This window comes from Macaca nemestrina, chromosome 10 (genome assembly GCF_043159975.1).
Source record: "Macaca nemestrina isolate mMacNem1 chromosome 10, mMacNem.hap1, whole genome shotgun sequence".
NCBI lineage: Eukaryota > Metazoa > Chordata > Mammalia > Primates > Cercopithecidae > Macaca > Macaca nemestrina.
In genome coordinates, this window is record NC_092134.1 from 75,780,455 (window position 1) to 75,806,823 (window position 26,369).

Sequence of the window (26,369 nt, forward strand, 5' to 3'; positions counted from 1 at the left end):
AGTTTTTAATTTGAAATAATTTCAAACTTAGATATTTAAAGAATACAGAGCACTCCCACATATCATTTATTCAGCTTCACCAATTTTTCACATTTGGTCACATTTTATCATTTTCTCTCTATACATAATTTTATATAATTTATAATAAAATAATGTAATTAATAATTATTAAATTAACAATAAAATATAAATTATATATTATATATACCACATATATATTATGTAAATGTGTCACATACATATTCCTATTATTTATTTTTTCTGAACAATTTGAGAGTAGATTGCAGACATCCTTCCACTTTACCCTTTAACACTTTAGGTCATATACTCTAAGAACAGGGATATTTTATTGTATACCCACAGTTATCAGCTTTGGGAAATTTAATATTTGCCATTTATCTTTTAACAAAGATAAAACAACTTTTATCTAATCAACTTTCCATATTCCAATTTGTTTTTTTAGAAAACAGAAAAGATAGGTTCTTGCTCTGTTACCCAAACTGGAGTGCAGTGGTGCAATCACAGCTCACTGCAGTCTCAAACTCCTGGGCTCAAGCAATCCTCCCACCTCAGCCTCATGAGTAGCTGGTACTACAGCCACGTGCCACCACACCCGGCTAATTTTTTTTTTTTATGTTTTTGTAGCCCAGCTAGGTGGCTCACACCTGTGATCCCAAAACTTTAGGAGGCCCAGGCAGAAGGATTGCTTGAGGCTAGAAGTTGGAGACCAACCTGGGCAGTATAGTAAGACTCCATTTCTACAAAAAATAAAAATAAAAATAAATTTCTGTAGAGATGAAATCTCATTATATTGCCCAGGCTGGTCTCAAAGGTCTGGTCTCAAGCAATCCTCCTACTTTGGCCTCCCAAAGTGCTGAGATTACGGGGATGAACCACCTCACCTGGCCCAAATTTTTTAAACAGTCCCCCAAAATGTCTGTTATATCACTTTTAATCTAGGATTGCATATTGCATTGAGTTGTCATGTCTCTTTAGTCTCCTTTAATCCAGAGCAGTTCATTCTTTGTCTTTCAAGACCGACATTTAAAAAAATACTAGCCACTTTCTTTTTTTTTTTTTTTTTGAGACAGAGTCTCAGTCTGTCACCCAGACTGGAGTGCAGTGGCGAAATCTTGGCTCCCTGTAACCTTTGCCTCCCAAGTTCCAGTGATGCTCTTGCCTCAGCCTCCCAAGTAGCTGGGACTACAGGTGTGAGCCACCATGCCCGGCTTATGCCCAGTTAATTTTTGTATTAAGTTTCTTTTACTTTTTTTTTCCTTGTGACAGGGTCTCACTCTGTCACCCAGGCTGAAGTGCAGTGGTGCAATCTTGGCTCACTGCAACGTCCATCTCTGGGTTCCAGGGTTCAAGCCATTCTCCTGCCTCAGCCTCCAGAGTAGCTGGGATTACAGGCACGCACCACTATGCCCGGCTAATTTTTGTAATTTTGGTAGAAACAGAGTTTCACCATGTTGGCCGGACTGGTCTCTAACTCCTGACCTCAAGTGATCTACCCACCTCGGCCTCCCAGAATGCTAGGGTTACAGGCATGAGCCACCGTGCCCAGCCTAAGTTTCTTTTATACATAGAAAATATTCCTTACTTAGAGTCTGTTTCTTTGTATTTAAAATCAAGTTATGTATTCCCAGCCAGATCACTACGTAAATGATGTCATGCTTTCTCAAGGGAGCATTTCTGGAGGCACATGATAGTCTTCTGTCCCTCATTGGTGACGTTAATTTTGGCCACCAAGTCAAGGTGCAGTCTGGTTTTCCCACTGTGCAGTTACAATTTTTCCTCTTGCAACGAATAAGCCAACTATGGGGAGATACTTTAATCTATGTACATACCCTGCTTCTGTCAAACTTTCCCCCTAGAATTAGCATTCATCGATAATTCTTGCCCAAACCAACTTTTACTCTGATGCAAAATAGTTATTTTCTGACTCCATCAGCTCCCTCCACATTTATTAATTGGCATTCTCCCTTCTCCTTCATTCATTCATTTAATTAATTAATTATCTATGTATTATCAGGGTGGAGTCATGGATTCCTATGTTTTCAATGGTTCATAATTCATTCCTGGTCATCTCCGCTGGGGGCACCAACTAGCAACAACTAGATAAAGTATACCTGTCTTACATGTTACAAATATTTTTTTCACAGTTTGTCATTTCTCTCTCAAATTTAGTTTATGTTAATTTCTTCACTCACGTTTTTCATATAGTCAGATTTATTAATATTTCCCTTTACATCTGGCTTAGAGATCTCTTCCCTACTCCAAGACCATAAACAAAACAAAAATTCCATAATTTCTTTTTTTGAGACACCGTCTCGCTCTGTCACCCAGGCTACAGTGCCATGGCACCATCTCAGCTCACTGCAGCTTCAACTTCCGGGGCTCAAGCAAGCTTCCCACTTCAACCTCCTGAGTAGTTGGACTACAGGTGTGAGCCACCTTGCTGAGCTAATTTTTAAATTTTTTGTAGAGACAGGGGTCTCACCATGTTGCCCAGGCTGGTCTTGAACCTGGTTTCCTGTCGCCTCAGCCTCCCAAAGTGCTGGGATTACAAGCATGAGCCACTGTGCTGACTTTCATGATTTCTTCACTACTTTTATGATTTCACCTTTAATATTAAAATATTTAATAGATTTGGAATTTTGGTGTAAGAAGGGTAGAGATTCCACTTTTCCCCCAGCTGATTTTAGTCATTTATTTGTATAAAATTCATTCATTCAAAAATCCACCACACACACACATATTTTCATAATGTTCTATATTTCTTATTATGTCCTTTTTTCCTATTGAATCTTGATGCATCTTTTATTAGAACCATGGAGCCACAGAACTCTGATTCTCAGCAGTGTGAAGTATCAAGCTGTCTATGACCTAAGGCTTCCAGGCAGAACTACCGCCAATCTGGCCTCTCTGGGGTTCCCCTCCTCCTGCAAGGTTGCACCTAGCGGCAGTTCGGGGAAATAGGCCTTTGAATTACCCAGTGTGTATCTCTTGAGTGTCTGTTAAATAAAGGGGGGCAGGGCGGGGGAGGAGGGGGAGAGGGAGGCTGTGCATCAGTCTTTGTTAGCCAGGCAGAGCGTTTATTTTCCAGGGGTTGTTTCTTTTATCTTCACCCTAACATTCAAACTTGACGTGGGTTTTAGCGCGCCCCCGCCCTACCTCCTCCCAAAGCCCTTATTTGCCCATCCTCGCCTACAAGCTCAGAACGAGCAGGCAACGGAATGGCTGGTCTTGGGAGCAGGCGGTTGAGATGCCAGGGTTTGGAGGCTAAGGGCTGGGGGTTGTGAGCGAGGACCTTCCCGCGTCTGCTCCTCGCCCCCGCAGTTTCCTCCGCGCCCACTAGAAGGCGCCGGGGCGCTCGCATTCCCCGCGCGGAGCCGAAGCAGCCGCAACCAGCCCGGAGCCGAACCGCGCGGCGCTGCGGTGCGAAGAGCCGGGAGGCGGCCAGAGCCCTCCCCGCGCTGCCAGTGGGACACGGAGCCAGGGATCCCCGGCTTTGCCCCCGGGGCTGGGGTGCAACGGATTCTTAACTTGGTCCTCGCGCCCCGCCAACCGCCCCCGGGCAGGAAACGCCCAGAACCACCACCGAGCCGCGCTCCACAAAAGCCCCGAGAGTTCCAAGGCGGGAGGGGTCGGGCGCGCTCCAGAGGCAGGAGGGTCCCCCACACCCTCAGGCTCACGCCCAGCTCTCCCATCGATCAGCCCCTAGCCCCATGAGGACCCTCAGGCGGGGGCTGAAAGCTGGCACAGCCCGGACCGAAATTTTGCCGCTGCCTTAGAGCGTTAGACAGGTCAGTGCCCGAGGCGGGGGGATGAGGGGCGGAGCAGGAGGCGGGAGGAGGCGCGCTTCCCGGTCCACCCTGTTCCCCGCGCCGCTTCCCGAGGCCACTCATCGGGTCACCTCCGCCGGGGGCGCCCGCCAGCACGGGCGTGATTCTGCATTTTTTCCTGACAGGCTAGGTGTGGAGCCGCCCTCCGCAGCCCACCCCAGCCCAGGTGATGCTCGGATTGAGGAGTAGGGGGCGCGCCGGCCAGGGCGGGCTGCGGGCTTCGGGACTGCCACTGCCCTAATAGAGCGGGGCTTTTCCAAAGCTCACGCACGGCCGCGTCGAAACCGCGGCATCCAAATGTCTTCAGCATTAAGATGCCAGGCCTCGGGTGTGAGAGGAAACCGAGATGCGGGAGAGGGCGAGAAGAAAGGAGGCCGGGAGACCCTGGGGCCTGAGAAGTGAGGGGAGGGGCACCGGGAAAACCGCGGCTGGCAGTGCAAATCTTAGCGCGATGTGTGGAGTGGAGAGCGCTCTTGGGAGCCGGCAGGAGCCTCTGAGGACGCGGGGGCCAAGGGCCCCATCCCTTGCCCTCCCTTCTTCCCTCCCTTTCTCACTCCCCACCCTACCCCCACCTAGGATGTGGCTGGGCCGCCGGGCCCTGTGCGCGCTGGTCCTTCTGGTCGCCTGCGCCTCGCTGGGGCTCCTGTACGCGAGCACCCGGGACGCGCCCGGCCTCCGGGCACCTCTTGCGCCGTGGGCGCCCCCGCAGAGCCCCCGCAGGCCCGAGCTGCCAGATCTTGCTCCTGAGCCCCGCTACGCACACATCCCGGTCAGGATCAAGGAGCAAGTAGTGAGGTGAGTGCCGACCGCGGCGGCGCAGCGCGGCGCTCGCTGGGGGTGGCCTGGGGGCTTTTGTTTCCTCCACTGCTGGGCTCAGATGCCTGCGTTCTCCTAACGGGTTGTGTGGAGTGAAGTGGGAGGTGGAAGTGGGAGGCTGCTGAGGCTTGGGCTGGGGAAAATCTGTTCTCCCTGAACCTTGCCATGGGGATGAGGATGGGGATGGGCGTGGGAGGTTGTGCAGTTAAGGGAGGGCCCTGAAAGACTCCCTGAGGTCCTGATTCAGGTATGAGAAGAGACTCCAGGTGGGCTGCTGGTTGGTGGGTAGGCAGCTCCTGAAATCCTAGTAATTGGCCCTGTCCTACAACTCTAAAATCCAGATTTAGGGGCTAGGTCGTCCGATCCTTGGTCCCCCTCCCGAGTACTATTTGAAGGGCAACGTCTAAGGGGATGGATCCTAGATGGACAGAATTTCAGGGCCAAGGTGTGGGGTGCTGTGTCAGTGTTTATGGGATGAATGGAGCTGTGTAGCTGGGTCTGATGACCCTTACTACTCCCTTCAGGCTGCTGGCTTGGAACAACTGCAGTTGTGAGTCCAGTGGGGGGGGCCTCCCCCTCCCCTTCCAGAAACAAGTCCGAGCCATTGACCTCACCAAGGCCTTTGACCCTGCAGAGCTGAGCGCTGCCTCTGCCACAAGAGACCAGGAGTTCCAGGCCTTTCTGTCAAGGTACCAGCTTGAAAGAAGGGCATGACTCCACAGGGGGAGAGCAGTGATTGTGCCGGGAGGGAGAGACCCTCTCCCCCTGACTCTGCTCTGTCCTCTCCTTCCTCCACTGCCAGGAGCCAGTCCCCAGCTGACCAACTGCTCATAGCCCCTGCCAACTCCCCGCTCCAGTACCCCCTACAAGGTGTGGAAGTTCAGCCCCTCAGGAGCATCTTGGTGCCAGGTAGGGAGGAGGGTCCCAGAGGATGACCTCAGCCACAGTGAGCCCGAGGCTGGGTGGGGAAGAATGGGAGATGATTGGAATGGGAGGTGGGAACCTCTGATGAAAGAGGGACTTAAGCTCAAAAGGGGGCTTAGGAGGTGGGAGGTGAGGACGGAAGGGACTCTAGGAATTTCAGAAGACTGTAACTGGGGAGTTTTGGGGGAAAGAATCTATTCTTTTCTGACTAACCATTGGTTAGGTGGTGGGCAGGGCAGGCCATAGGGCAAGCTTTGATGGGAAGGGCTCAAAAATCAGTCACTGTAGGCTATGTTACAGTGTGCCCTGCTGAGGCCTCAATAAGAAGAATGGGTGGAAAGTTCTCTATTGTGTGTGGTGACAGCAGGGAGAGAAAATGAGAAAGAATTCAGGGCTGCCTATGTGATTCTGATCCCCGCTTCCATTCTCCTAGGGCTGAGCCTTCAGGGAGCTTCTGGTCAGGAGGTATACCAGGTGAGAGAAAACAGGAAGGGAAGGAGGCCAAGTAGGCATCAAGAATGCTGAGAAGGAGGCAGGGCTACTAAGGGAAGGATGGACGAATCAGGGAGGCAAGAAGTGGGTCTGAGGCCTAACCCTGCACTCTCCAATCCCCTCCTAGGTAAACCTGACTGCCTCCCTAGGCACCTGGGACGTGGCAGGGGAAGTGACTGGAGTGACTCTCATTGGAGAGGGGCAGGCAGATCTCACCCTTGTCAGCCCAGGGCTGGACCAACTCAACAGGCAACTACAACTGGTCACTTACAGCAGCCGAAGCTACCAGACCAACACAGCAGACACAGGTGTGAGGCCTGGGTGGGGAGAGGGGCAGGCTGGGCAAACAGAGAAGAACCAGAAAGGCTGGAGTGGGCAAATGGCAGAGGGCATGGGAGGCATCTGGTCTATGGCCAGAGCTGTCCTGCCACACAATGAGTGCTTCAACTGGACCAGCAGGGCCAGAGAGGGAGAAAAGGGGCCTTTGTTCATCTGGGGCTGGAGCAGGCCAGAGGGAAACCCGAGCTTTGGGTGTGTCTCCCCTTTAGGCCAACCATGGGGGCCCCAGGAAGAGACGTGTCTAAGGAGTTAGAAGACTATATTTCCAACCCACCCCTTACTGGAGGACAAAGCCCTTTACTTTCCTGAGTTCCCATTTCTCTTCCAACAAAAGGGGCCTAAGAGCCCTCCTGCTTCTCCCCAAAGCTGGTTTGTTGCACTAAGTTTGCTTCGACCTTAGGGCCTTTGCACTTGCGGTTTTCTCAGCCCGGAATGCTCTTCCCCAGATTTTTGCAGACTGGCTCCTTCTTGTCGTTTAGATCTCAGCTCAAATGTCTCCTCTTCACTATTACATTACTTATTTGTCTTATTTTCCATTCAATACTTACCAGTATCTGAATTTTTTAATTTACTTAGTCTGGCACCAGACTGACTAGGTTGCTATCAGTTTTGTTGCTTAATAGTTGTGTAAATGTGGCAAGTTACTTTTCTCTGTCTCAGCTTCTTTTTCTATTGTAGGAATCTACTTAATAGGGCTATCATGAGGATAAAATGAGTTCATATATTTAAGGTAATTTTTTAACAGGTCTGGCACATAGTAAGTGCTCAATAAAGGTTAGCTTTTACTTAAAATTTTCTTTATTGTTTTTCTCCTACCCATTAGAATGTAAGTTCCATGAAGGTATGAACCTTGTGTTTTTTTCCACCAAGGCCTAGAAAGGTGGGACACAGAGTAGGCACTTAAATATTGATTGGCTGAAAACAGAATGTTGCCCCACCCTTCAGGGTCAAATGCCATGTCCTTTCTTCCCAGTCCGGTTCTCCACCGAGGGACATGAGGCTGCTTTCACCATCCGCATAAGACACCCACCCAACCCTCGGCTGTACCCACCTGGGTCTCTACCCCAGGGAGGTGAGGCTGGTAGGGGCAGGGACATACTAGATCCAGCATTGGTGGGGAGCAAGTAGAGAGAGGGCAGTCCTGGGAGGGGATATCTACCTGTTCCCCTCTCCCAACTCGCCTTGTCTGCACCCAACCCTGTGCCCTCAATCTCAGCCCAGTACAACATCAGCGCTCTAGTCACGATTGCCACCAAGACCTTCCTCCGTTATGATCGGCTACGGGCTCTCATCACCAGTATCCGCCGCTTCTACCCAACGGTTACCGTGGTCATCGCCGACGACAGTGACAAGCCAGAGCGCGTTAGTGGCCCCTACGTGGAACACTATCTCATGCCCTTCGGCAAGGTGTGCAGCTAGCAGGCTGAACGGCAGGCCAGAGGACTCCCGCAGTGGGTGCGCCCTCAATCTGCAGCCTCCAGGGTAGTGATTCGAGGACCACCTGCCTCAGAATCATGGGGTGCCTGTTAAGCATGAGGCTTCCTGGAATGTAAGCTTCGTGGGAGCAGGAAATTCTCTCTGCATTCTTAGAATGGTGCTTAGTGCATAATGGCATTCAATAAAATAGCTGATGAATGAATAAATAAATGCACACAGAAATTAAACGCATTCCGAGACCACTGACTTGGAACCTCTGTGGGGGATCTGCATTTTTTTTTTACCTAGCTTCTGGCCATTCGAAAGCACTCAAAAGTCTGGAGAAGAATACAAGCTGAGAAGGGTCGGGGGAGAGAAAGAAAGGTGGCAGAGGGCCATGTCCTATTTCTGCAGCCTCCCCAACCACACACACCTTTCCGCCAGGGCTGGTTCGCAGGCCGGAACCTGGCCGTGTCCCAAGTAACCACCAAGTACGTGCTGTGGGTGGACGACGACTTCGTCTTCACCGCGCGGACGCGGCTGGAGAGGCTTGTGGACGTGCTGGAGCGGACGCCCCTGGACCTGGTAGGGCAGGGGCCGTAGGATGTGGGGGTGGAGAAGGGCCTTGAACAGGCTAAGGCCACAGTGGGGACGCTGCGGCCAGGAACGGCGAGCCCTGGGACAGAGAGAGGACCACGAAGTGGGGCCTGGGGACTGTCTGGGTCTTGCAAGGGTGAAGCGGAAGAGGATGGGGCAGGGGTACCCCCGAAGGCACCGGAGCGCAGACCTTGCCCCCTTCGGGTGCCCGATCCCCGGCTGCCTGGAGCCAGCCTCCCTCTCCCTGCAGGTGGGGGGCGCAGTGCGCGAGATCTCCGGCTTCGCCACCACTTACCGGCAGCTGCTGAGCGTGGAGCCCGGTGCCCCAGGCCTCGGGAACTGCCTCCGGCAAAGGCGCGGCTTCCACCACGAGCTCGTCGGCTTCCCAGGCTGCGTGGTCACCGACGGCGTGGTTAACTTCTTCCTGGCGCGGACTGACAAGGTGCGCGAGGTCGGCTTCGACCCCCGCCTCAGCCGCGTGGCTCATCTGGGTGAGTGGCGCCCCCTCCCGGTCGACCCTGGCAGGAACCCCACAGGGAGCTGGCGCACCCGCCTCTCCTAGGCTGCACCCGCGCCCAGCCGCCACCGGGAACCCTAGAACAGTTCTGCAATGATGTACCAAGACCTGCACCTGGACGACAGACAGCTCCCACCCTCTCCCAGCCCCGCATACCCTTTAAATCTCTATTCCCAGCACAACCGCTGGGCCCCTCCTCCCCGCCCGCGTAAGCTTCCCGGTCACTGTTCCCGCCACCCCTACTCTACTCCCAGCGCTTCCCCTAGTTCAGACCATAGTCGGTGCAACCCATCTGGCGTTTATTTAACCTCTGGGAGTGGGGGTAGGTTTTTCCATTTTCAAAGCACAAGTATATTGACTCCATTTACACAAGAGTAAAACAGACCCAGGGAGTTGATTTACTTGCTCAAGGTCCTTAGAAACAAGCCTTTGCACACACACTTTCCACACCCTAAATTTGAGAGTTCTCCCTTACCGGTCGGCGTTCTGCACCCTTGGGATCCCTCACTGTGTACTCCCCTCCACCCCCAGAATTCTTCTTGGATGGGCTTGGTTCCCTTCGGGTTGGCTCCTGCTCCGACGTCGTGGTGGATCATGCATCCAAATTGAAGCTGCCTTGGACATCAAGGGATGCCGGGGCAGAGACTTACGCCCGGTACCGTTATCCAGGATCACTGGATGAGAGCCAGATGGCCAAACACCGGCTGCTCTTCTTCAAACACCGGCTGCAGTGCATGACCTCCCAGTGATGGCCCACAGGGGATTTCTGACTCTCAGGCTGGGCCTGCCTCCTTGTCCCTGCCAGGAGTTTCCAACAAACCCCACCCACCCTGTGAGCACTCTACTGGCAGTCCCTGAGCCTCTAGTTCCTCACTCTTCCTTTTCAGAACCTTATGCCCAATAGGGGTTGTCCTGGTGACACCCCTCCTTTTTCGAGTGCCCAGAGGCCTGGCGGAGCCATAACCTCTCCCACAGCCAGTGCCAAGTCCTCCCCCTCCCCATTCTCATGGGGCAGGAAATGGGGGGATCACTTTCCAAGTGCCAAAGAGCCCAGGGGGACTCTAAGAACCTAAGGTGGAAACACTGTCCTCTCATCTTCTTGGGACTGAGGGGGTGGGGAAGTTCCCCAACACATAATCCCAAGACTGTACCCCTCACCCGCATCTTCAGATCCAGTACTCTGTGTACCTGCTCCAGCCCCACCCCTACAGAGATAACTTGCGGCACTGGGGCTGGGGTGAGGGCCGGTGAACACATGGTGAAAGCCATTCTTAGTTGTGTCTCTGCAATGCTGTGGGCACAAAAGACAGAGCACCAGAGTCCCTGTGCAAACACCTAGACTCGCTTCATGGATTCCAAAGCTCTCAGCTTCATTTTATTAGTTATGTTAGGTAAGGGAGCTCAAGGTCATGGTCCTCATCACACACATGTCATCGGGGCCCTCTGCACTCCACATGATGAGGTCAGACCCACACTGTGCAAATCTTTGGGTCAGTGAGCTGGAGACGAGAGGAGACATGTCAGGAATAGATTAGGCACCCTCTCCCTTGATGAAATGTGGCAGTCCTCTCAGGGGTACCCCACCTGCTTAGGGATCTGAGTTCTTCAGTTCCTCACCCATAGCTCAGCTTGGGCTCCCTGAGTTGGTCTTCAATCCACTATTCATTCCATCCCCACCCTTTTCTTCTTGATCTTCCTCCGCAGACCCTTTCCCAAACCCCTCTCCCTGAGTCTCCAGCCACTTACCCCTGCCTCACTTGCCGCAGCCCAGTGCCTCCTGGCTCTCGCTCCTGGTGCTACTGCCCCTTACCAGGCTCCCCAGGGCATAAGCAGCTGCATCCTGCACACTCACAAACAGCTGATCTGGGGTCACCCTGTCCAGGAGTCCTGCCCGAGTCAGTGTCCCCAGCACCGAGGCTATGTGGGGAGGGTGTCAGGCTCTGAGACCCTCAGTCCACACCGGGTCCTTTTCCCTCCCGCAGGTGTCCAGTCATTGCCCAGACACTGGGTCCCACTCTTCACACATCTCACCATTACACTGAGCCAGGAGGAGGTGGATCCTAGCATCTCGACATCGGCTGGCCAGCTGCAGGGATGGGGCAAAGGGGTTAAGATCAGAGGGTATGAGTGACATGCTAAGGGGTTTCTCCTCAACCTGCCCTCTCCCTCACCTGCACCACTTCTCTGGCCCCAGCAGCATCTGCAAAGGTGACACCACTGAAGTCTAGGACCACTACCCTGACAGGCTCAGCAACTAGAATGGGAGAAGACAGGAGTACCCAAGTGCCACCATGCAACATGCCCAAATCTTCCTTCTTGTCACCCCATCTTACCTGCAACAGTTGGGCCATCTGGCTTTGAAGTCTCCTATGAGTAAAGAAGGGCAGTCACCACAACCGAGACACAGCATGAACATGCACCCCTTGAGCACAAGGATCCCCCTCAGAACACCCACCTGCCTCCCACTCCCCGAGGATCCACATCCCTCCTAAACCAAGCTCCCTCACCTTTTCTCCTTCTCCAAGCCCCAGGTGCCACTCCAGGTTGCGGCGAAACTGCCCACGGGTCCCAAAGTACAGTGGTGTTGGATAGCTCAGGATGCAGAGCCCTGGGACCTGGAGGAGCTAAGAGGTCAGAGGGTCAAAGAAACATCTGGGGCTAATCTTCCTTTCCTTCTTTGGCTGCAGCCCACCCACCTTGTGGCTTCCTCTGAGTGGCCTGTAGAGCTCTGTTCCCTCAGCCTGTCCAAGTGCCAGGCACTGCACCCTAGGGAAGAAGGTGGGGCCAGATTTCCAGCTTAGCCTGGCCTGGCTGGAGAGTCACCCCAAGCACCTCATTCTCTCCCCTGCCCTGACCTCAACTCCACTCATCTCTATGCCCACCTCTGGGTGCGGCAGACCACAGTCATCATGGAGAAGACAACACCCACAGCCAGGCCCAAATCCACATTCAGGGTCACTACAGCCACCCAGGTGACCATCCACACAGCCTGCAGGACAGGGATAAGGGTGGATTGCCCAAAAGAAAAGGCAGGCCATCACTGCTGGGGAAAGAGATCCAGGGCAGTGATTACCAAGGCAAGTGATGGGGAGAGATGACCCAGGAAGAAGCAGAAAGCATGACAGAGGGAAAGAACAGGTTGATTCAATGGGACACACACCAAATGTAATGACCTGCACCAGTTGGGAAGTTACAAATATTCAGGTCCAAGGGGTTCAAACCCCATCCTTTCCCTTGCCTGTGAGTAAAGCGTATTAGGAGTTACATTTGTTGGGGGAGTGGGTGGGTTGCAGAACTTAGGACCAGGACAGTTAGCTTTGGTTCAGGGCAGAGGCTGGGGATGCTAAGAAGATGGGAGGGGGCCATCTGGGGGTAATGGCATTTCTCACAAAGTCCACACGACTGATGTGCCATAGTTGTGGAAGTTCCTGCATCTGGAAGAACATCTGCCGCATGCTGGAGATGTTGATGCAAGCCAGGACAGCCTTGAGGCAGAGGAGGTGGGCTGACTACCTCGATGTCCTGGAATACAGCCACCCCTCCCAGCCATGCTCATGCCTCCTCTGCTCCTTACCTTGGGCAGATAGTAAAAGAAGGGCCCCAGCCACAGCAGCACCGACAGGACCACTATGCAGGAGAAGAGGCCTGCCAGCTAGAGGGAAGGAGGGATGGGTGCAAAAAAAGGAAGGGAGTCTCCCACCCCCACATGAGAGCTGGTCTCCCTGCCCACTCTGCCTTATCTTCCTCGGAAGTCTCCCTTCTCCCAAATCTCCTTCCACACATCCCCCTTCTTAATATTCTGCCGTTCACATCTAACCCTCCCCTCCCCCCAATTAATTAAATGCCCATTATTCACCAGTCTCCCTGTAGATGTCTGTTGTTCAAGTTCCCCAGTTTTGCAGCCCACCTCCACCTTAAAAGCCACTGTTGGGTTACCCTATAAGCAGGCTCACCACGTGCTTAGGGCACCAGCAAAGTAAGGGAAACCAAAATTATTAGGGGGAGACTTTGATATGTGATATTCCTTTTAAAAAGACAATGTCATTGTGTGAAAAAAATAATTTTATCTCAAGTTTATTTTATAGTTTTGTGTTTTTATTTTGAACCATATCTGGGGCACCATAAACTTTTTCAGTGCTTAGAGCCTACAGAGGTCTTACTGGAACATTGTTGTCTTCCATCTCTCCTATAATTCCATCCCCTTGCTCACCCTTTCTCACAGATCCCCAGTCTTCTCTATATAGGTGCCACCTGGGTATCTAACCATCTTCCACCTGTTTCTCCAGCACCACCACTTTGCCTGGATGGCCCATCCTTTCTCCTCATCCAAGGATGCCCTCTTACCTGTGTTTTCCCACCAGCATCCACCAGTAGACTGGTGGTGGCCAGCGTAGCCGAGTTGGGAAAGCAAGAGAAGAGGGAGGAGATGAGGTTGGAGGCACCATGTGCCAGGAGCTCCTGGAGGGATGCAGTGAGATGAAGTGGGAGAGACAAAGGCATGGTGGGAAGTCAAATGAGAGGGCTGGGGTCCACAGTCAGAGTCCCACCTGGTTGGAGTCAATAGTGTAGCTATACTTGTCTGCATAGATGGAGGCCAGGGAGGCGGACACCGCAAAAGTAACCAGTGCGATGGGCAGCGAGTCAGCCAGAATCCTGGGCAGCTCAGCCAGGTTGGGGAGGAGGGGTTGGGGAAATCTGGAGAGGGAGGGATCCATGGTGAGGAGGAGTTGGGTGCTTCAGTGAGATAAGGAAAGCAAAGAAAATGGGGGGTGGAGATAAGAAGAAGTGTTAGGTGGGAGAGGTGGGAGAAGAGAAAGCCGGCGTCTTTTCATTCTGTCTTACCCTCCAGGCAACAGCCCCACTATCTGGACATGGTATCTTGTGTCCAGAGAAGAGGTGAAGCAGAGCACGGAGGCCAGAAGCACCTGAGAAAGAGAGCAAAATGAAGGCATGGGAAGAGATGGGGTCCCTGGCAGAAGCTAGAAGGGGCTGACCATGAGAGAGGACCATAATGCAGGTCTAGCTGGTTGCAGGAGCCCAGCACCTGGGGGAGCAGGGATGTGTTTGGGATGGGGGCCTGACAACTGATTTGGAGTGTGGAGCTGGGAAAGAGGGATGACATATGCCTGAGGCCACAGAGCGCTGGAGCCACCAAAGATGGTGGATATGAAGAGATGCCACTGAGCCTTCCAAAGAGGGAAGCTGGACGATATCTAGTGATATACTGGCATCTGTGGAGACGCGGAACGTTTATTTAGTGGGGTAGAGAGAGAAATGTCAGTGGAGGGTGGAGAGGAAGATGCACTGTGAATTACAGGGAAGGACCCTGGTGAGGACAGGTGTCAGAGAAGGTGCTGTGACCAGCAAGACCTCAAGGGAGCGCTGTAGGATGGTAGAAGGAACTCCAAGAGGTGTAGGGGGTGCTCGGTGAGAGAGGTGGGACAGTGTCGAGGGGGACTGTGGAAGGTCAAAGCATCCTCCTGCAGGAGGCCAGGGAAAGTGAGTGTGGGCTGGCCCTCTGTTCCGTGGCCTCTCTGCACTCCACCAGGGGGCGGCAGCGGCCACTTCCCACAGGACAGCAGGGTCTGTGCGGGCAGGGGACCGGCGCGCACGGCCGTCCTCACCATGACAACTTCCCCCGGGATCGGCGTGGGTAACCGGTCTCGGAATCTCACGTTCAATTCCTTCACCGGCACGAGCAGCGCCAGGCTGAGCGCCGAGATGGTCAGTTCGGCCGGACTGCTCCGGGGCAGCGCAGTCAGCACGGCGGCCAGCGTCTGCGGGCAGGGGCTGTGAGCAGAGGGCCCCTTGCCAGGGTTCATGCGCCCCGGCGCGGGCCCCCCAGAGCGAGGCCCTCTCTCTCCAGTGCCACCAGGGCTTCTACCTCCGCAGCGCCCTCGGTCAGCCACGTGGCTCCAATTTCCTTTCCTGCGCCCTTGTCACACACTACCCCTCCACCCTCCGTCCTTCCTCCCTTTTCGAATTTCCCTATTCCCGGGACCTCTAGAAGCCCCTTCTCCTTTCTTCTCCCACCCCCACCTTGAAGAGAGAGAAGCAGCCGATCTGGCGCGGGAGGGACAACCCCAAGAGGCTCGGCAGCTGGGACACGAGCACGTGCAGCGCGACCCCGCTGGTCAGCGCCTTGACAACAGGCTCGGACAAAAAGGTGGACAGGACGCCGAGTTGCAGCACGAACATCCCCAGCTGCGGAGAAGACGTGCAGTCACCAACTAGAGGAGGAGCAAACCAACCCCGCGCACCTCCGCCCTCCCGAACCCAAGCTGAAGGCTGGTCCCTCCCTCTCCCCCTGCCCAATTTCCCGGGCCCCCCAGCAAGGATCCCCCGGGATCCTCCCCGGGTCCTCCCTCACCATCAGCGCCCCGCTCCCGAAGGCCACGGCTGCGGCTACCCCAACCCGCTGAGCGTCCAACTGCTCCTTCTCGGTTCCGCTCAGGTTCCCCACAAGGGGTTCTGGCACCAGCCGCTCAACGGCCGAGCCTGTCATGAGGCTGAGTATGGCGAAAGTTCCTGCAGCCGGGGGACAAATACAGACATCACCAGCTGTGCAGCCCTGGGCAGGGCAACAGCTCAGGCTCCACGCCCTGGGGCCGAAATGCTGCTGCCAGACTCCGCTCTCCAAGAAGGCTGCTGCCCGGTCAAGACTGTGGCGCGAAGAGCTGCACCAGCCGGCAAAAACTACTCCCTCCTGCAGATTCTCTGCCTACTGCGCGCCCCTTTTGGGGACCATGCACCTATTCTTCCCCTTTCAAGTACCTGAGATGTTCATTTTAACCAAATTTCATAGGGGAAAAAAGTTCAGGTAAACTCCCACCTCTTTGCACCCACTCTAGCTAGCTTTGCCTAGGTCAGTTTCCTAGCAGGACTGGGCAAGGAGGGAGGTGAAGATGGGAGAGGTGAACAGGGAAATGAGGAAGAAGGGAAATAACAGCCCCTGTCCATTTTCATCCCACAGGGAAGAAGAGTCATTGGAAGTTCCTGGTCACTCACCTGTGGACAGGTGTCTCCCAGTACCCAGCAAGCTGTAAATGAGGACAGGGAAGAAAGAAGTGTAGAGTCCAAACACCGGGGGCACGGAGGCCAGGAGAGCAAAGGCCATGCCTGGGATAGAAGTGGATGGAAAGGTGTGCTGTGGGGAGGGGGCCTTGTCCAACCTCCAGGACTTAAACGCCCTTCTCAGACTCTTAGGGGCTGGCATCAAGGATGCTAAATCATGCCTCATGAGGGAACTGAGGGGCTAATGGGCCTCAGTGGGCGATCATGGGGCAGACAAGGTCAGGAACGCTGTGGCCAAGTCCTGGGGGCCAGACGTTGTGCCTCTCTCCAGTTCTCTGAGCCAGAACCTGTCCAAGGCTTCTTGCAGGATTGTGCAGATGAGGGGAGGTGGGGGTGGGGATCTGATGGAGCTCCACAGTCCTTACCCCAAACTTGGCCTCATATCCCTCTCTCCTACCCGCAGCGGCAGGAACCCACCATCTGCTCCTGGATTCCCAGCTCCCTAAGCCTCCTCCCGGAAGCCCTCTAGAGCTTGTGCTCCAGACAGACTGCTGTTAAGGCCTCTCACCCTGGGGCACGTGCACGATGCCCACGGTCACTCCGGCCACCGCATCTCCGAGCAGCCAGGCCCGCCAGCGGTAATGGGGCAGCCAGTGCAGCGGAGGCAGCAGAGCCTGTAGCAGGCGCCACGCCCCCGTCCCGGAACAAGCGCGAGCCCGCAGCCTCCACAGCCCGAAGAGCCGGGGAAAGCGGCGCTCTGCAGGTAGCTCCGGTTCCTGCTCTTCGCCCCCGAAGAGCTGATGGAACCGAGCCTCGGTGAGAGCTTCCCTGAGCCTGGTTCCCAAGGGGTACTTAAGGTCAGAGGTGTCCCCCGCGCCTGGGTAGGTCCTGGTGCCCTGAATCCCGCTCATTTTGCCCTTGGCCACCTCCAACTCCGCCCCGTCTTAAATACTCCTCCGCCAGCTAAGCCCGGAGTCCCGCCTCCCACGAAGCAGGGTCCAATCCGGCCCTGAGGACACCCTCTTTTGAGGACCTTCTCCAGTCTGGCGAGAGCCGCGGCTTGGAGAGGGAGAGTCTCTATGTTAGGGGTTTCTGCAGACATCCTTGGCCAGATCCGATCGCTGGCTCTGGGGTGGCTGTGGAAATGTGTAGAGATTAGAGAGAGAGAAGCCGAAAGGCAAGCGCACCCCGACACTCAACACCCGCTATTTACCTCTCCTTAGACTTTTCACTTCACTCCAGGTTCCTTTCCCCATCCGCACCTTGGGAGGAGAGAGAGGCTGGTTCCTCTTGGGTCCTTCCCTGAGCCACTACATTCTCCCAGCCAGAGCAAAAAGTTCAGCACCCATCCCGAACTTCACCCAGACCCACATCTTCATGGGGCACAGCTGGCTCCAAGAAGCAGTTTCATGTCCTACTGACATGGAATGCTGCCACATGTATTGATTGGACAGGGATAATGACAGAACCTGAACCCACACCTTTGTGAGGAGCGGCTGGGCCTAGTTCAGGGCCTCAGGGGAAATATTGAACCCACAGGAAATTTTTTTCTTAGGAACCAAAAAAACGGAAGCACCATTTATCACATTCAAATGCTTTTCACAGGCCAGGGGCAATGGCTTATGTCTGTAATCTCAGCACTTTGTGAGGCCGAAGCAGGTGGATCACCTGAGGTCAGGAGTTTGAGACCAGCCTGACCAACATGGTGAAACCCTGTCTCTACTAAAAGATACAAAAATTAGCTGGGCATAATGGCAGATGCCTGTAATCCCAAGCTACTCGGGAGGCTGAGGCAGGATAATCGCTTGAACCCAGGAGGTGGAGGTTGCAGTGAGCTGAGATGGAGCCACTGCATTCAAACCTGGGTGACAGAGCGAGACTCCATCTCAAAAAAAAAAAAAAAAAGCAAATGCTGTTCACAAAGTAGGCATTCAAAAGCACATACGTGGTTAAACTAAGTGCAAAGGAATCAGTCACCCACCTCACGTGTACCTATGGTTCCTAAACAAATACAAAGATTCTAACTCCAGAATCCTGCTGTTGGCCACGATCCCCTCCTCCATTCGCAAGAATCTTCGGCACCCCTCCCCATGATCCTCTGGTCCCCCAGTCCATGACCCCAAAGCCCTGGGGGTGGGGTGCAGTGAGGGTGGGTCTCCCCTCTTCAATTCCTCCTATTGTTCCACAGAAGTCTTATCTAGGCGCTATGTCCTGTCCCTCCCTTAGGAATCCCTCCCCCTATTGTTGGCCAAAGGGACCTCGGGCCCACAGGGAGGCTCCAGCTCTCCTCCTCACCCTCCCACCCCAGCAATCTATTGTCTGTTGAGGAAACCCAAGTGCACGTGACTGAGCCCAAGGGACCAACGGATACAGTGGACTTGGAGATGCATAAGGACCCAGGACGGCATCTGGACATGGCTGCATGAATGTTTGGCTCGCTCTGGTCCAGCAGCTCTCCCAGAAGTTGGGAGGGGCGAAGATCCCCTTGGGCTGTCCCTTCTTGGGTCCATGGCTTGAAGAAGAATCCCCTTCTGCTCACTATGAACATGGCTTATGACCTCACAGAGAGCAAAGATAAGGAGACCCAGTGCCAGGAAAAGGCTGCAGCCCCCAGGATCCTCTCCACCTTCCCAACTTCCCTCAGCTGAACATGGCAGCCTCAGAAGCAAAGGTACATTGGCATTTTGTGCTTTAGTATCTGGGTGTTGGGGGAACGGTGAGAAGTCACACTGCATTGGGCTTTCTGGTGGGGTCTAGACAAGAGGGTGGGTAGGGAAAAAGAAGGGCTGGGTAAAGATGATACATCAAGAATCTAGGGCTGGCCAGGTGCAATGGCTCATGGCTGTAATCCCAGCACTTTGGGAGGGCAAGACAGGTGGACCACTTGAGCCCAGGAGTTCAAGACCAGCCTGGGCAACATAATGAGACCCTAACTCTACAAAAAAAAAAAAAAGAAGAAGAAGAATCTAGGGCTTTCCAGTGGTTCCATGCCTCAGTCTTTGTCCCTCAACTGCTGCAACTGCAGTTGAGGGATAAAGATAGCAACATCTTTTATCTTATACCCTGTCCCCTTCTCCTTTCACCAGACCCCCTCCTCCAATGGCTGGGGCCAACTGGTCTCTTCCATATCACTTCACCCCACCTACCCCGACTACGGCCTCCCCTTCCCTCTGCCAAGACAGCAGCCTCAGTGATATAACAAAACCTTTATTCTCAGAAAACAGGAAAAACAAAATTAAAAAACGAAACCAATAATTTCTATCTGGCCCTTGCCCCAGCCCTCCCACCCACCCACATATCCTCCTTTTGGGGGAACCATGATGCATGCATAGGGGTGGGAGCTGAAGGAAACTGTGTTCCTTGGGCAGAAAAAAGTCCTTGGGTCTAGGTGCTCTCCTCCAAGTTGATATCCCTCCCAGCCTTGCCCACCCTTCCTCCAGACACACCAAGAAGGAAGAATTCTGGAGCAGTGCCAGAAGGACTGCCCTGAAGCTTCTTGGGGAATAGGCAGCTGAGTCAGCACCACCCCCATGGTTTTCACCAGTTACAGCTCATCTTCATCCAGCTTGGCAAGTCTGGCTTGGCAGGGAGGGGTGTTTGGAGTTGGAGAGACTGGAGGAGAGTCATGGGGAGCCTGAGGGATGTCACTGAGGGCCTGAAGAAAAGATTCAAGTCAGAGGATTAAAAAGGCCAGAAATCTACCCTCACTTCTCTCTTTTCAGTTTAAGTCCCTAGCCAAGCCACCTCCTCTTGCCAGATATCTTAGACTGTCTGAGACTATCAGCTTCTCCAGAGTTAAAATAGAGGGGAGAAGGGTAAGGGATGGGAAGTAGGAAGGACCAGAAAAAAGGAATGATATGGGGAGCGAGCTTGGGGTCCCAAAACAAGAGAGGCTCTCCCCTTTTTATGCCTACAATGAGGGAGCTCTCTTCATCATACCTGTTTATCCAGGGGCAAGGGGGCTCTGGCCACCTCCCCTTTGGGTGACAGCAGCAGGGAGGGGAGAGAGCCATTGATGGGTGTGTGAGTGCTGCCCTGGGCCTGATCTCCAAGCCGAATTCTCCCAGGGCTCCCCACTCCAGGCCCTCCTGGCCGCCCCAGGCTGTTGGTCTGGCTCTCCCGTCTCTGGTACTCAATGGGTGACTGCAATGCTGGAGCAAAGAGAGGAACAGGAGGGTTACTGCAGAGACAGGTCTCTTCCCTAGGGCCTGTATCATTCTCCTACTTTGCCCTCCCTCCCTGTCAGCCAATGTAAATTGCTTGGGGTTTTAGGGGATTCTATCAAATTTTGAGCTAGCAGTAGAAAAGGGGATGGGCCATGGTCAGAGGGTAGGTACTGGAGACTGGGCAGTGAGGGAGGGATTCAGGAGGTCAAGGGGCTGACGGAGCCCATCAGGGAGAAAGGATGAAAGCTTCACCGTTGAGGAAGTCCCGTTGGCTTTCCAAGATCTGAGCCACATGCTTGATCCAGGCCTGACTGATAGCAGGGTCTGCAGCCTGCAGGACATAGCGCTGGATCCCACCCTCTGGCCCTCTGGAGGTCAGTGCAAAGCGGCAAGGGTCACCTTGGAGGTTCCCCTCCAGTCCCAGGCAGCTCACCTGAATTGGCAGATAGGAGACAGCCCCCAGATTCCTCAGACCCTCTCTGGCTCCTCTGAGACATCCTCTCAGAGGCCTCATGCCTTCTCTGTCCAAGCCCTCTCTCGTGGCCCCCTTCTCACCTTAATGCTGCTCTTGTATACATATCCAGGCTGTGTTCCACCTCTCACTCCTCCTCCCAGGGCTTCACTGAAGATGATGATTTGCTCAAAGAGGAACACGCGCCTCTCTCGACCTCGAGAAGACAGCAGCCCCCCAGCCTCAGGCTCGATGACCCAGAAAGTGTCCTGGCCCAAGAGCTTCCCCTGAGCAGTCAGTTTGCCCTGAAACGAAAGGGATAGTGGCCTTGGAAAAAGAACAAGAAAAAGGGCAATTCTCTGCTCCTCCCTTCCTCGCCTGACATGCTCAACCAACCAACCAACCATGGGGTCAGCCCCAGGAGAAGACAACTCCCCATAAGGACTTCCAGAGTGCTAGCGCTGGGGCAGAAGAGCATCGGGCCTCCAGTTTCTTGCCCTATCTCCGTACCTCAAATCCCCGCAATCTCCCCAGCGTCATCATATCGTTGCAGCGCTTGGGCACAAAGCACATGACCTCCACAGCTTGCTGGGACACAGGTGAGGGAGGCACATTGTTGGGCGAAGAGAGTCATTATTGGGAAAGAGGCCTCCTCAGCCAGTTGCCTCTTCAGACGGTGTCTCAACCCCAAACAGCCTCCCCCTAAAAACCAGACAGCTGTAAACCACCCAAGGGGCTGGGGGAACCCATGATAGACTAGGAGGATAAGGAGCACATGGTGTGTCCTGGAAGATCTGGGGGTCCTCACCTCTAGCTCCGCAGTATCCATCCCAGCTCTATTGTAATACTTGAGAAAATCCTAAGACAGAGAGAAGAAATGCTCAGGGAGGTCGTGAGGACACCCTTAGAAGCTCTCACATCCTCCCCTGAGGACACCAGTGAGGGCCCTCAGGAAGTCTGGGGAAGCCTTAAGAACCCTGGGGTGATGAATGATGAAACTGCTGTGCCAGCCAGCTGTGCCCCCAGGAAAAAGGGGGTCCTGACCTTGAGCAGCAGCTGGTATTTCATGATCCGCTGCACAGGTTTGATGAGGAGGTCGTTCAGCTGCAGGCGGTGCCCCAGCTGCTGCCGGAGCTCCTGGGGACAGGGACAGGGTGGTTATGCAGCCTGGAAAGTCCCAGTTCTGTCCTCCTTCCCACCAAGACATGTTAGCCACTGACCTCAAAGTAGCTGTCCCCAAACTCTGACACCACATGCTCTGACTTGGGCTTATTCTGACAGTACACCACATACATATGCAGCCGGCGCTCCTAACAGGGGTAATGTTTAAGAGAGAGTAGGGTGGGCAAGGAGGGAGGACACATCTCCAGAGAATCCCAGCCCATTCCTAAGCCCCGCCCCGGCCCCGCCCCCTCAAGCCTCACGTGTTTGATGAATAGCTGAGCCAGCCAATCAGGATCTTTCAAACACCGCTGTAGCTCTTGCAAGAAATAGCTGGAGGGGTTGGTAGAGAAGGGCAGGTCAAATACATTTCAGAACCCCCACCTCGCCCACTCCCTGCAATTTCGAGCTGTCTGCCTGGTAGTGTGCCCTACAAAACTTCTCCAAACATTCCTTAAGTCGCAGTGGGCTGATATTGGGATACAGGGACAACCAGATGAGGGCCCCTCCCCAGCAACTAGCTGTCAGGGTTCCACCACTCACTCTCGGTGCCACTCATAGATTTGCTGGATGTTCCCAAACACAATCCTGTCACGGCCTCGAAGACTTTCGGGGACCCCCTGAGCAGCCATGGTGGCCATGTAACCCTGTGGGAAAGTTGAGATTGGGTCATGAGCATGTGGTGGCCCCCTCCCCACCTTAATGGTGCTCCTGTACACATATCCAGGGTGTGTTCCACCTCCCCCTCCCTGGTGGGAGCCGCCCTGCCCCCAGAGTAGGAAGGTCCAGGAGTGGGGAGACTTGAGAGGTGAGACAGAGGAGCACCCAGGCACCTCCTGAAAATAGCCCTGGGCAGATGGAAAGGCAGGCAGAAGGGGCTGGGAAGGGGTAAAGGGAGCTACCTCCACAATCTGCCCCAAGTCATCCACGTACATTTTCTCTGTTTCTACCAGTTCACTCAGGACGTACCTAAGATGAAAGCAGGAGGAGGCCCCCACTTCAGTGTCGGAGCTCATCCTTGGTTCAACCCGTTCCTCCCTCCTCCCCTTCATCATCATAGCCAACCTTGGAGGAAATTCCATCTAAAATGTGAGGGACAGTCTTCTGGAAGTTGTGCAACTGCAGGGAAGGGCTGTGGACACTTACATACTCCTTTCCAGAGCCTTCTTCTTCTGTTCCGCCTCACTCTCAGGGGCTTGGGACAAAGCCTCCTCTTCAGGTGGCTGGAAGGAAAGAACATCCTAGGGTGAGCAAATGAATGCCCCTTGAGTGAAAGGAGCCTCCCCAGAGCCTGTCCTCACACCTGCGTCTTATCTCCAGGGCTGTCCAACAATGTGGTCAGCAAGGTCAGTTCCGGCAGCTCCTCTCCTGTGGCTAGAGCTGGCTCCAACATCCAGTTCTGGGGGCCAGAAATCAAGTGTCAGAGGTCAGGGACAGTAGCTGGGTAGCCCCAACCTGCCCTCTCTGCCAGTGTCCTTCATAGATGTCCCCACATGCTTTGGTGCCATTCCCTGCTCACCTCATATAGTCCCGCCTGATGACTGTCTGCCTCAGTTTCCACACTGAGACAGTGTTTGGAATGATCCAACCATCTCCTCAGGCCACTGGCGGGCCCTGGGGGGCCTGGGGAACAGGGGCCAGAGCTGAGGCCAGAGCTGGGGCCAGAGGGGGCAGCCAGACCGGAGGCAGCAGAAGCTGATATACTCCCCTCACTGCCAGCAATGGAATAGGATTCTAATGGGAGGAAAAAGAGAGGGGGTGATAGACCTTGCCCCAGCTCCAGACTCAGGGTCCCCAGGGAACTCCCAGGGTCTTCTCTCCATGATGCTCAGCCTCTCTCTCCCAGGGCTCACTCTCTTGCCATCCTCATTTGAGTTGCCCCCAGGATAGAAAATTTCACCAGGGCACCCCTGGGAGAAAGCACAGTAAGGTAAACACCTGGCTCTCCAGACCTGGAACCCCCAGTTACATGTGGAGGTTCCCCATATCCTGAGCATAGCATAGATATGGGGGTGGGGGCAGCCATCTGGGCAGACACTGGAAGCTGGGGGTGGCCATCTGCTCTCCTACAACCCTCCCCCTTTCAATGGGTACAGACCATTCTCTGGGAAGGGAGGAGGATGAGCTGGGTCCATCTGCCACTCCCAGTCCCCTCCTCCACCAATTGCAGTAATCACTATAAAAAGAAAAGACTTCTGCAGCCCACCTCCCCAACACATGTGTAGACCCAATAGAGGAGGCCAGTGAGGAGGGTCCATCAGGGTTATCTATGGCCTGGGCTCAGGGACAGAAGAGCTGTGATTCCTTATAAAGCCCCTTGTAGAACCACCTCATTCTCATTCCTCCATTCCCCTGTCCCTCTTCAGAAGTAGATTCTTAGCAAAAGGTTTGAGGAAAGATAATCGGTTCTAGGCCTAAGGGGATTGTGGATGGGTTTTTCTCAAACCCATTTGACTAAGGGAAAGAGATGAGTTCGAGTTCCCTGCCCCTTCCCCAATTTCCATAACTTGAACTAACATAAATTTAGAGGCAGAAGGGACCTTAGGGATCACTTAAGAAACCACTTTGCTGGAAAACGCATACAGTCTCCAACCCTAAATCCCAAGGGCCAGGGCAAACAGATGCCCTGAACCCCCAGCCCGCCCCCCACTCAACACTGGGCCCTTTCGACCTGGCACTCACCACGTCCCCCCCGGGCGAAGCAGCAGCCGCATTTTGCCAGCACTTTTCGGATCACACGGGGACAGGCACAGCGACCCCCTTTGTGCCCCCCCCGCATGGCGCCCGGGCCCCCCCGCGTCCCCCACCCGGGCCGGCCATGCAGGGGGACTCACGGGGGGCGGGGCGGGGACGGCGCTGGGCGCACACCCCCCCTCCCTCCTACCCCGGTCCAGGCTGTGGGAGTGGGGGAGGGAGGGGACCGGGTGGAGGTGTCCAGGGGTAGGCGGAAGTCTAGTCTTGAGGCGGGCTGGGGGTCTCTAGAGAGAGGGAGGCGCAGGGCCCGGCCGCCGGGCTGGGTGGGGAGGGTTTCCGGAACCCTGTCGGTGCGGGGGCCCAGGGTCCAGATGTCCAGTGGAAGTGGGAGGGATGGTAGGGGAGGCTGGGCCGGGATGCGGCAGCGGCTCCAGCTGTCTCCGGCCTCTGGTTGGGGGTGGCTCTAGGCCCGGGCCGGGGAGGAGGCGAGAGCCGACCCCCGAGCTACTGGCGCTGTGCGGGTCCCAGCGGAGCGGCGAGCTGAATAACAGGCCTGGCCGCGGGGCCGCCACGGGGCGGGGCCTCTGCGGCCCAGCTCCGCCCTCTCCATCGCGTTCCCCCTCCTGCCTGCGCCGGGTTCCCGCCCGGATCGCCCCTCCCCCAGGCACCACCACGTTCCCACTCCACGTCCCCAGCGCTTTTTTCCCTCCCCAGCCTGGTCTCCCCCGCCCCGGGGTCCCCCTCCCTCCCGCATCGCGGGCTCTTTGGAGCGCTGGGGTCGGGGTTCAGCCTGTCGGCAGGGTCTGCCCAGGTCTTCCCTTGGCCTCTGAGGTGAAGGAGCACTCGGTGGATGGGGCCTTGGCCTGTGCGAAGATGTTCTGGGTTTGGGGTTGTCCCCGGCCGCGTGGACAGAGGACCCCCGGTACGGGGTGCGTGTATGGGGAGCCTTTTGTGGGTGAACACAACCCAGATGCCGCCCTCTCTCAGAACCCTTCTTTCCTCCAGGCCCCGGGACTCCAGCTAAGACTAATCGCCAATTAAGGCGAAGTCCTGGAGCCCGGGCTGGCGAGGGGCCAGGGGTGGGGCGCGGGGACACTCTGCCTGCGGGGGCTCTGTACCGGCTGGGATGGGGGACACACATTGGACTCGAGGGCGAGAAGAGTGGAGGTCTCTGCGATTAAATGGGTCTCATGCAAATTAGATGCGAACTTTATGCTAATAAAAGCAGAATATTTTTGAATTCGCCACTTGGCGCAGGATAGCAAACTGCCCCACCCCACCCCCAGCTTCTTACCGGGCTGCAGAGCCCAGGCGAGGACCTCATCTTCGCGGTCCCTTCTGTGATCTCCCTCCGTACGTTCAGACTCTGGCTCGGTATCCCCCGACCCTAGGGGGCTTCTCCTCGGGGGCTGCGGGGACAGAACCACTGTAAGGAACCCCCCTTACTAGGCAGCCCTGACCTCCCCTTTCCCCTTCTCCCACCTGTCAAAATCTACATTATTATAAAAAGGTCGCCCAGAACGGGGCTAAGGCCCTCGTAATGGAACTCATGTATTCCTGCGACTGCCCCGCAGAACTCGTTTTCGGATAAATTGAGTTGTGGGTGCAGCCCTCCTGAAGGCCCCGAAAGACCCCCGACCCCACCGCGGGCCCCCATTCTTACCCCCTCCTGCCCGGGGAGGGCGCATGCGCGCAGCATGCTCCCCATGACCCCCAGTATCCGGTCAGTGCGGCCAGGGGCGGGGCGGTCCGGGGGCTTCATACTGAACCCCCACTCAGCTCCACGTTTCGGGGTCGAGGGGGCACGGAAGCTGGGGGGCTTTGAGGCCTGCTCTCGTCCAGGGAGTTGCTGCTGTGGAATCCGCCCCCTGCCCGGCTCCGCCCCCACTCCCACCCCAGCCAAACTTCGCAAAGGGGGTAGGGTTGTTCTTTTC

General features: G+C 55.0%; 3 protein-coding genes and 1 long non-coding RNA gene across 24 annotated transcripts in view; 1 reads left to right on the forward strand and 3 right to left on the reverse strand.

Annotated features, from left to right (window-relative positions):
* Positions 1-4,500, reverse strand: part of LOC105474087 (uncharacterized) — a 17,072-nt gene extending 12,572 nt beyond the window's left edge. The window contains exon 1 of the long non-coding RNA XR_982665.2: positions 4,421-4,500. This is a non-coding gene — a long non-coding RNA (uncharacterized lncRNA). The remainder of the gene's footprint in view (positions 1-4,420) is intronic.
* Positions 2,944-13,026, forward strand: LOC105474096 (beta-1,4-N-acetyl-galactosaminyltransferase 1). Of its 11 annotated transcripts, XM_071071549.1 has the most exons (13): positions 2,944-2,998; positions 3,721-3,809; positions 3,974-4,014; positions 4,425-4,643; positions 5,189-5,353; positions 5,467-5,573; positions 6,022-6,062; positions 6,208-6,388; positions 7,393-7,491; positions 7,636-7,826; positions 8,145-8,420; positions 8,683-8,923; positions 9,481-13,026. In XM_071071549.1, exons 4-13 carry the CDS (start codon positions 4,426-4,428, stop codon positions 9,696-9,698), a joined length of 1,737 nt encoding a protein of 578 aa, XP_070927650.1. In that variant the 5' UTR covers positions 2,944-2,998; positions 3,721-3,809; positions 3,974-4,014; position 4,425; the 3' UTR covers positions 9,699-13,026. The 11 variants fall into 11 exon arrangements, 10 of the variants coding, with proteins under 10 accessions (XP_070927650.1, XP_070927649.1, XP_011726744.1 ...); XM_071071548.1 differs by lacking the exon at positions 3,974-4,014 and having other exon boundaries at positions 9,481-10,217; XM_011728442.3 differs by lacking the exon at positions 2,944-2,998 and having other exon boundaries at positions 3,304-3,809; positions 8,280-8,420.
* On the reverse strand, positions 10,299-17,790 carry SLC26A10P (Solute carrier family 26 member 10). 7 transcript variants are annotated; one of them, XM_011728430.2, is made up of 19 exons: positions 17,177-17,776; positions 16,532-17,099; positions 15,958-16,068; positions 15,320-15,477; positions 14,989-15,153; positions 14,574-14,726; positions 13,792-13,874; positions 13,497-13,644; positions 13,294-13,407; positions 12,524-12,601; positions 12,339-12,434; positions 11,832-11,938; positions 11,646-11,715; positions 11,457-11,573; positions 11,283-11,316; positions 11,121-11,203; positions 10,981-11,035; positions 10,696-10,866; positions 10,299-10,448 (listed from the first exon to the last, which is right to left on the reverse strand). In XM_011728430.2, the coding sequence occupies exons 2-18, from the start codon at positions 16,872-16,874 to the stop codon at positions 10,703-10,705; spliced, it is 2,079 nt and encodes a 692-aa protein (XP_011726732.2). In that variant the 5' UTR covers positions 16,875-17,099; positions 17,177-17,776; the 3' UTR covers positions 10,299-10,448; positions 10,696-10,702. The 7 variants fall into 7 exon arrangements, with proteins under 7 accessions (XP_011726732.2, XP_011726731.2, XP_070927645.1 ...); XM_011728429.3 differs by having other exon boundaries at positions 10,299-10,866; positions 17,177-17,775; XM_011728433.2 differs by lacking the exon at positions 10,299-10,448 and having other exon boundaries at positions 10,719-10,823; positions 17,177-17,785.
* Positions 17,791-19,482: 1,692 nt separating this feature from the next.
* LOC105474092 (Rho guanine nucleotide exchange factor 25) lies at positions 19,483-26,249 on the reverse strand. 5 transcript variants are annotated; one of them, XM_071071552.1, is made up of 17 exons: positions 26,099-26,241; positions 25,730-25,844; positions 23,840-23,917; positions 23,261-23,475; positions 23,045-23,140; positions 22,888-22,964; positions 22,644-22,710; positions 22,285-22,388; positions 22,005-22,074; positions 21,801-21,890; positions 21,625-21,717; positions 21,389-21,439; positions 21,091-21,168; positions 20,685-20,885; positions 20,382-20,562; positions 19,903-20,114; positions 19,483-19,618 (listed from the first exon to the last, which is right to left on the reverse strand). In XM_071071552.1, the coding sequence occupies exons 1-17, from the start codon at positions 26,195-26,197 to the stop codon at positions 19,508-19,510; spliced, it is 1,938 nt and encodes a 645-aa protein (XP_070927653.1). In that variant the 5' UTR covers positions 26,198-26,241; the 3' UTR covers positions 19,483-19,507. The 5 variants fall into 5 exon arrangements, with proteins under 5 accessions (XP_070927653.1, XP_070927654.1, XP_011726725.2 ...); XM_071071553.1 differs by lacking the exon at positions 20,382-20,562 and having other exon boundaries at positions 26,099-26,249; XM_011728423.3 differs by lacking the exon at positions 23,840-23,917 and having other exon boundaries at positions 23,261-23,364; positions 26,099-26,236.
* Positions 26,250-26,369: the final 120 nt, after the last annotated feature.

Excerpts from the sequence above, each read along its gene's own strand:
- LOC105474096 (XM_071071545.1), top strand. The coding sequence starts at position 4,195 with ATGCGGGAGAGGGCGAGAAGAAAGGAGGCCGGGAGACCCTGGGGCCTG. Across the intron at positions 4,644-5,188 it reads ATCAAGGAGCAAGTAGTGAG|GCTGCTGGCTTGGAACAACT; the intron begins GTGAGTGCCGAC and ends TACTCCCTTCAG. Across the intron at positions 7,492-7,635 it reads TGGGTCTCTACCCCAGGGAG|CCCAGTACAACATCAGCGCT; the intron begins GTGAGGCTGGTA and ends CCTCAATCTCAG.
- SLC26A10P (XM_011728430.2), bottom strand. The coding sequence starts at position 16,874 with ATGAGCGGGATTCAGGGCACCAGGACCTACCCAGGCGCGGGGGACACC. Across the intron at positions 12,435-12,523 it reads TCTTTTACTATCTGCCCAAG|GCTGTCCTGGCTTGCATCAA; the intron begins GTAAGGAGCAGA and ends CTCTGCCTCAAG. Across the intron at positions 11,317-11,456 it reads GGCTTGGAGAAGGAGAAAAG|GAGACTTCAAAGCCAGATGG; the intron begins GTGAGGGAGCTT and ends CTTTACTCATAG.
- LOC105474092 (XM_071071552.1), bottom strand. The coding sequence starts at position 26,197 with ATGAAGCCCCCGGACCGCCCCGCCCCTGGCCGCACTGACCGGATACTG. Across the intron at positions 23,476-23,839 it reads TCCTCCCTTCCCAGAGAATG|AATCCTATTCCATTGCTGGC; the intron begins GTCTGTACCCAT and ends TCCTCCCATTAG. Across the intron at positions 19,619-19,902 it reads CCTTGCCCCTGGATAAACAG|GCCCTCAGTGACATCCCTCA; the intron begins GTATGATGAAGA and ends TCTTTTCTTCAG.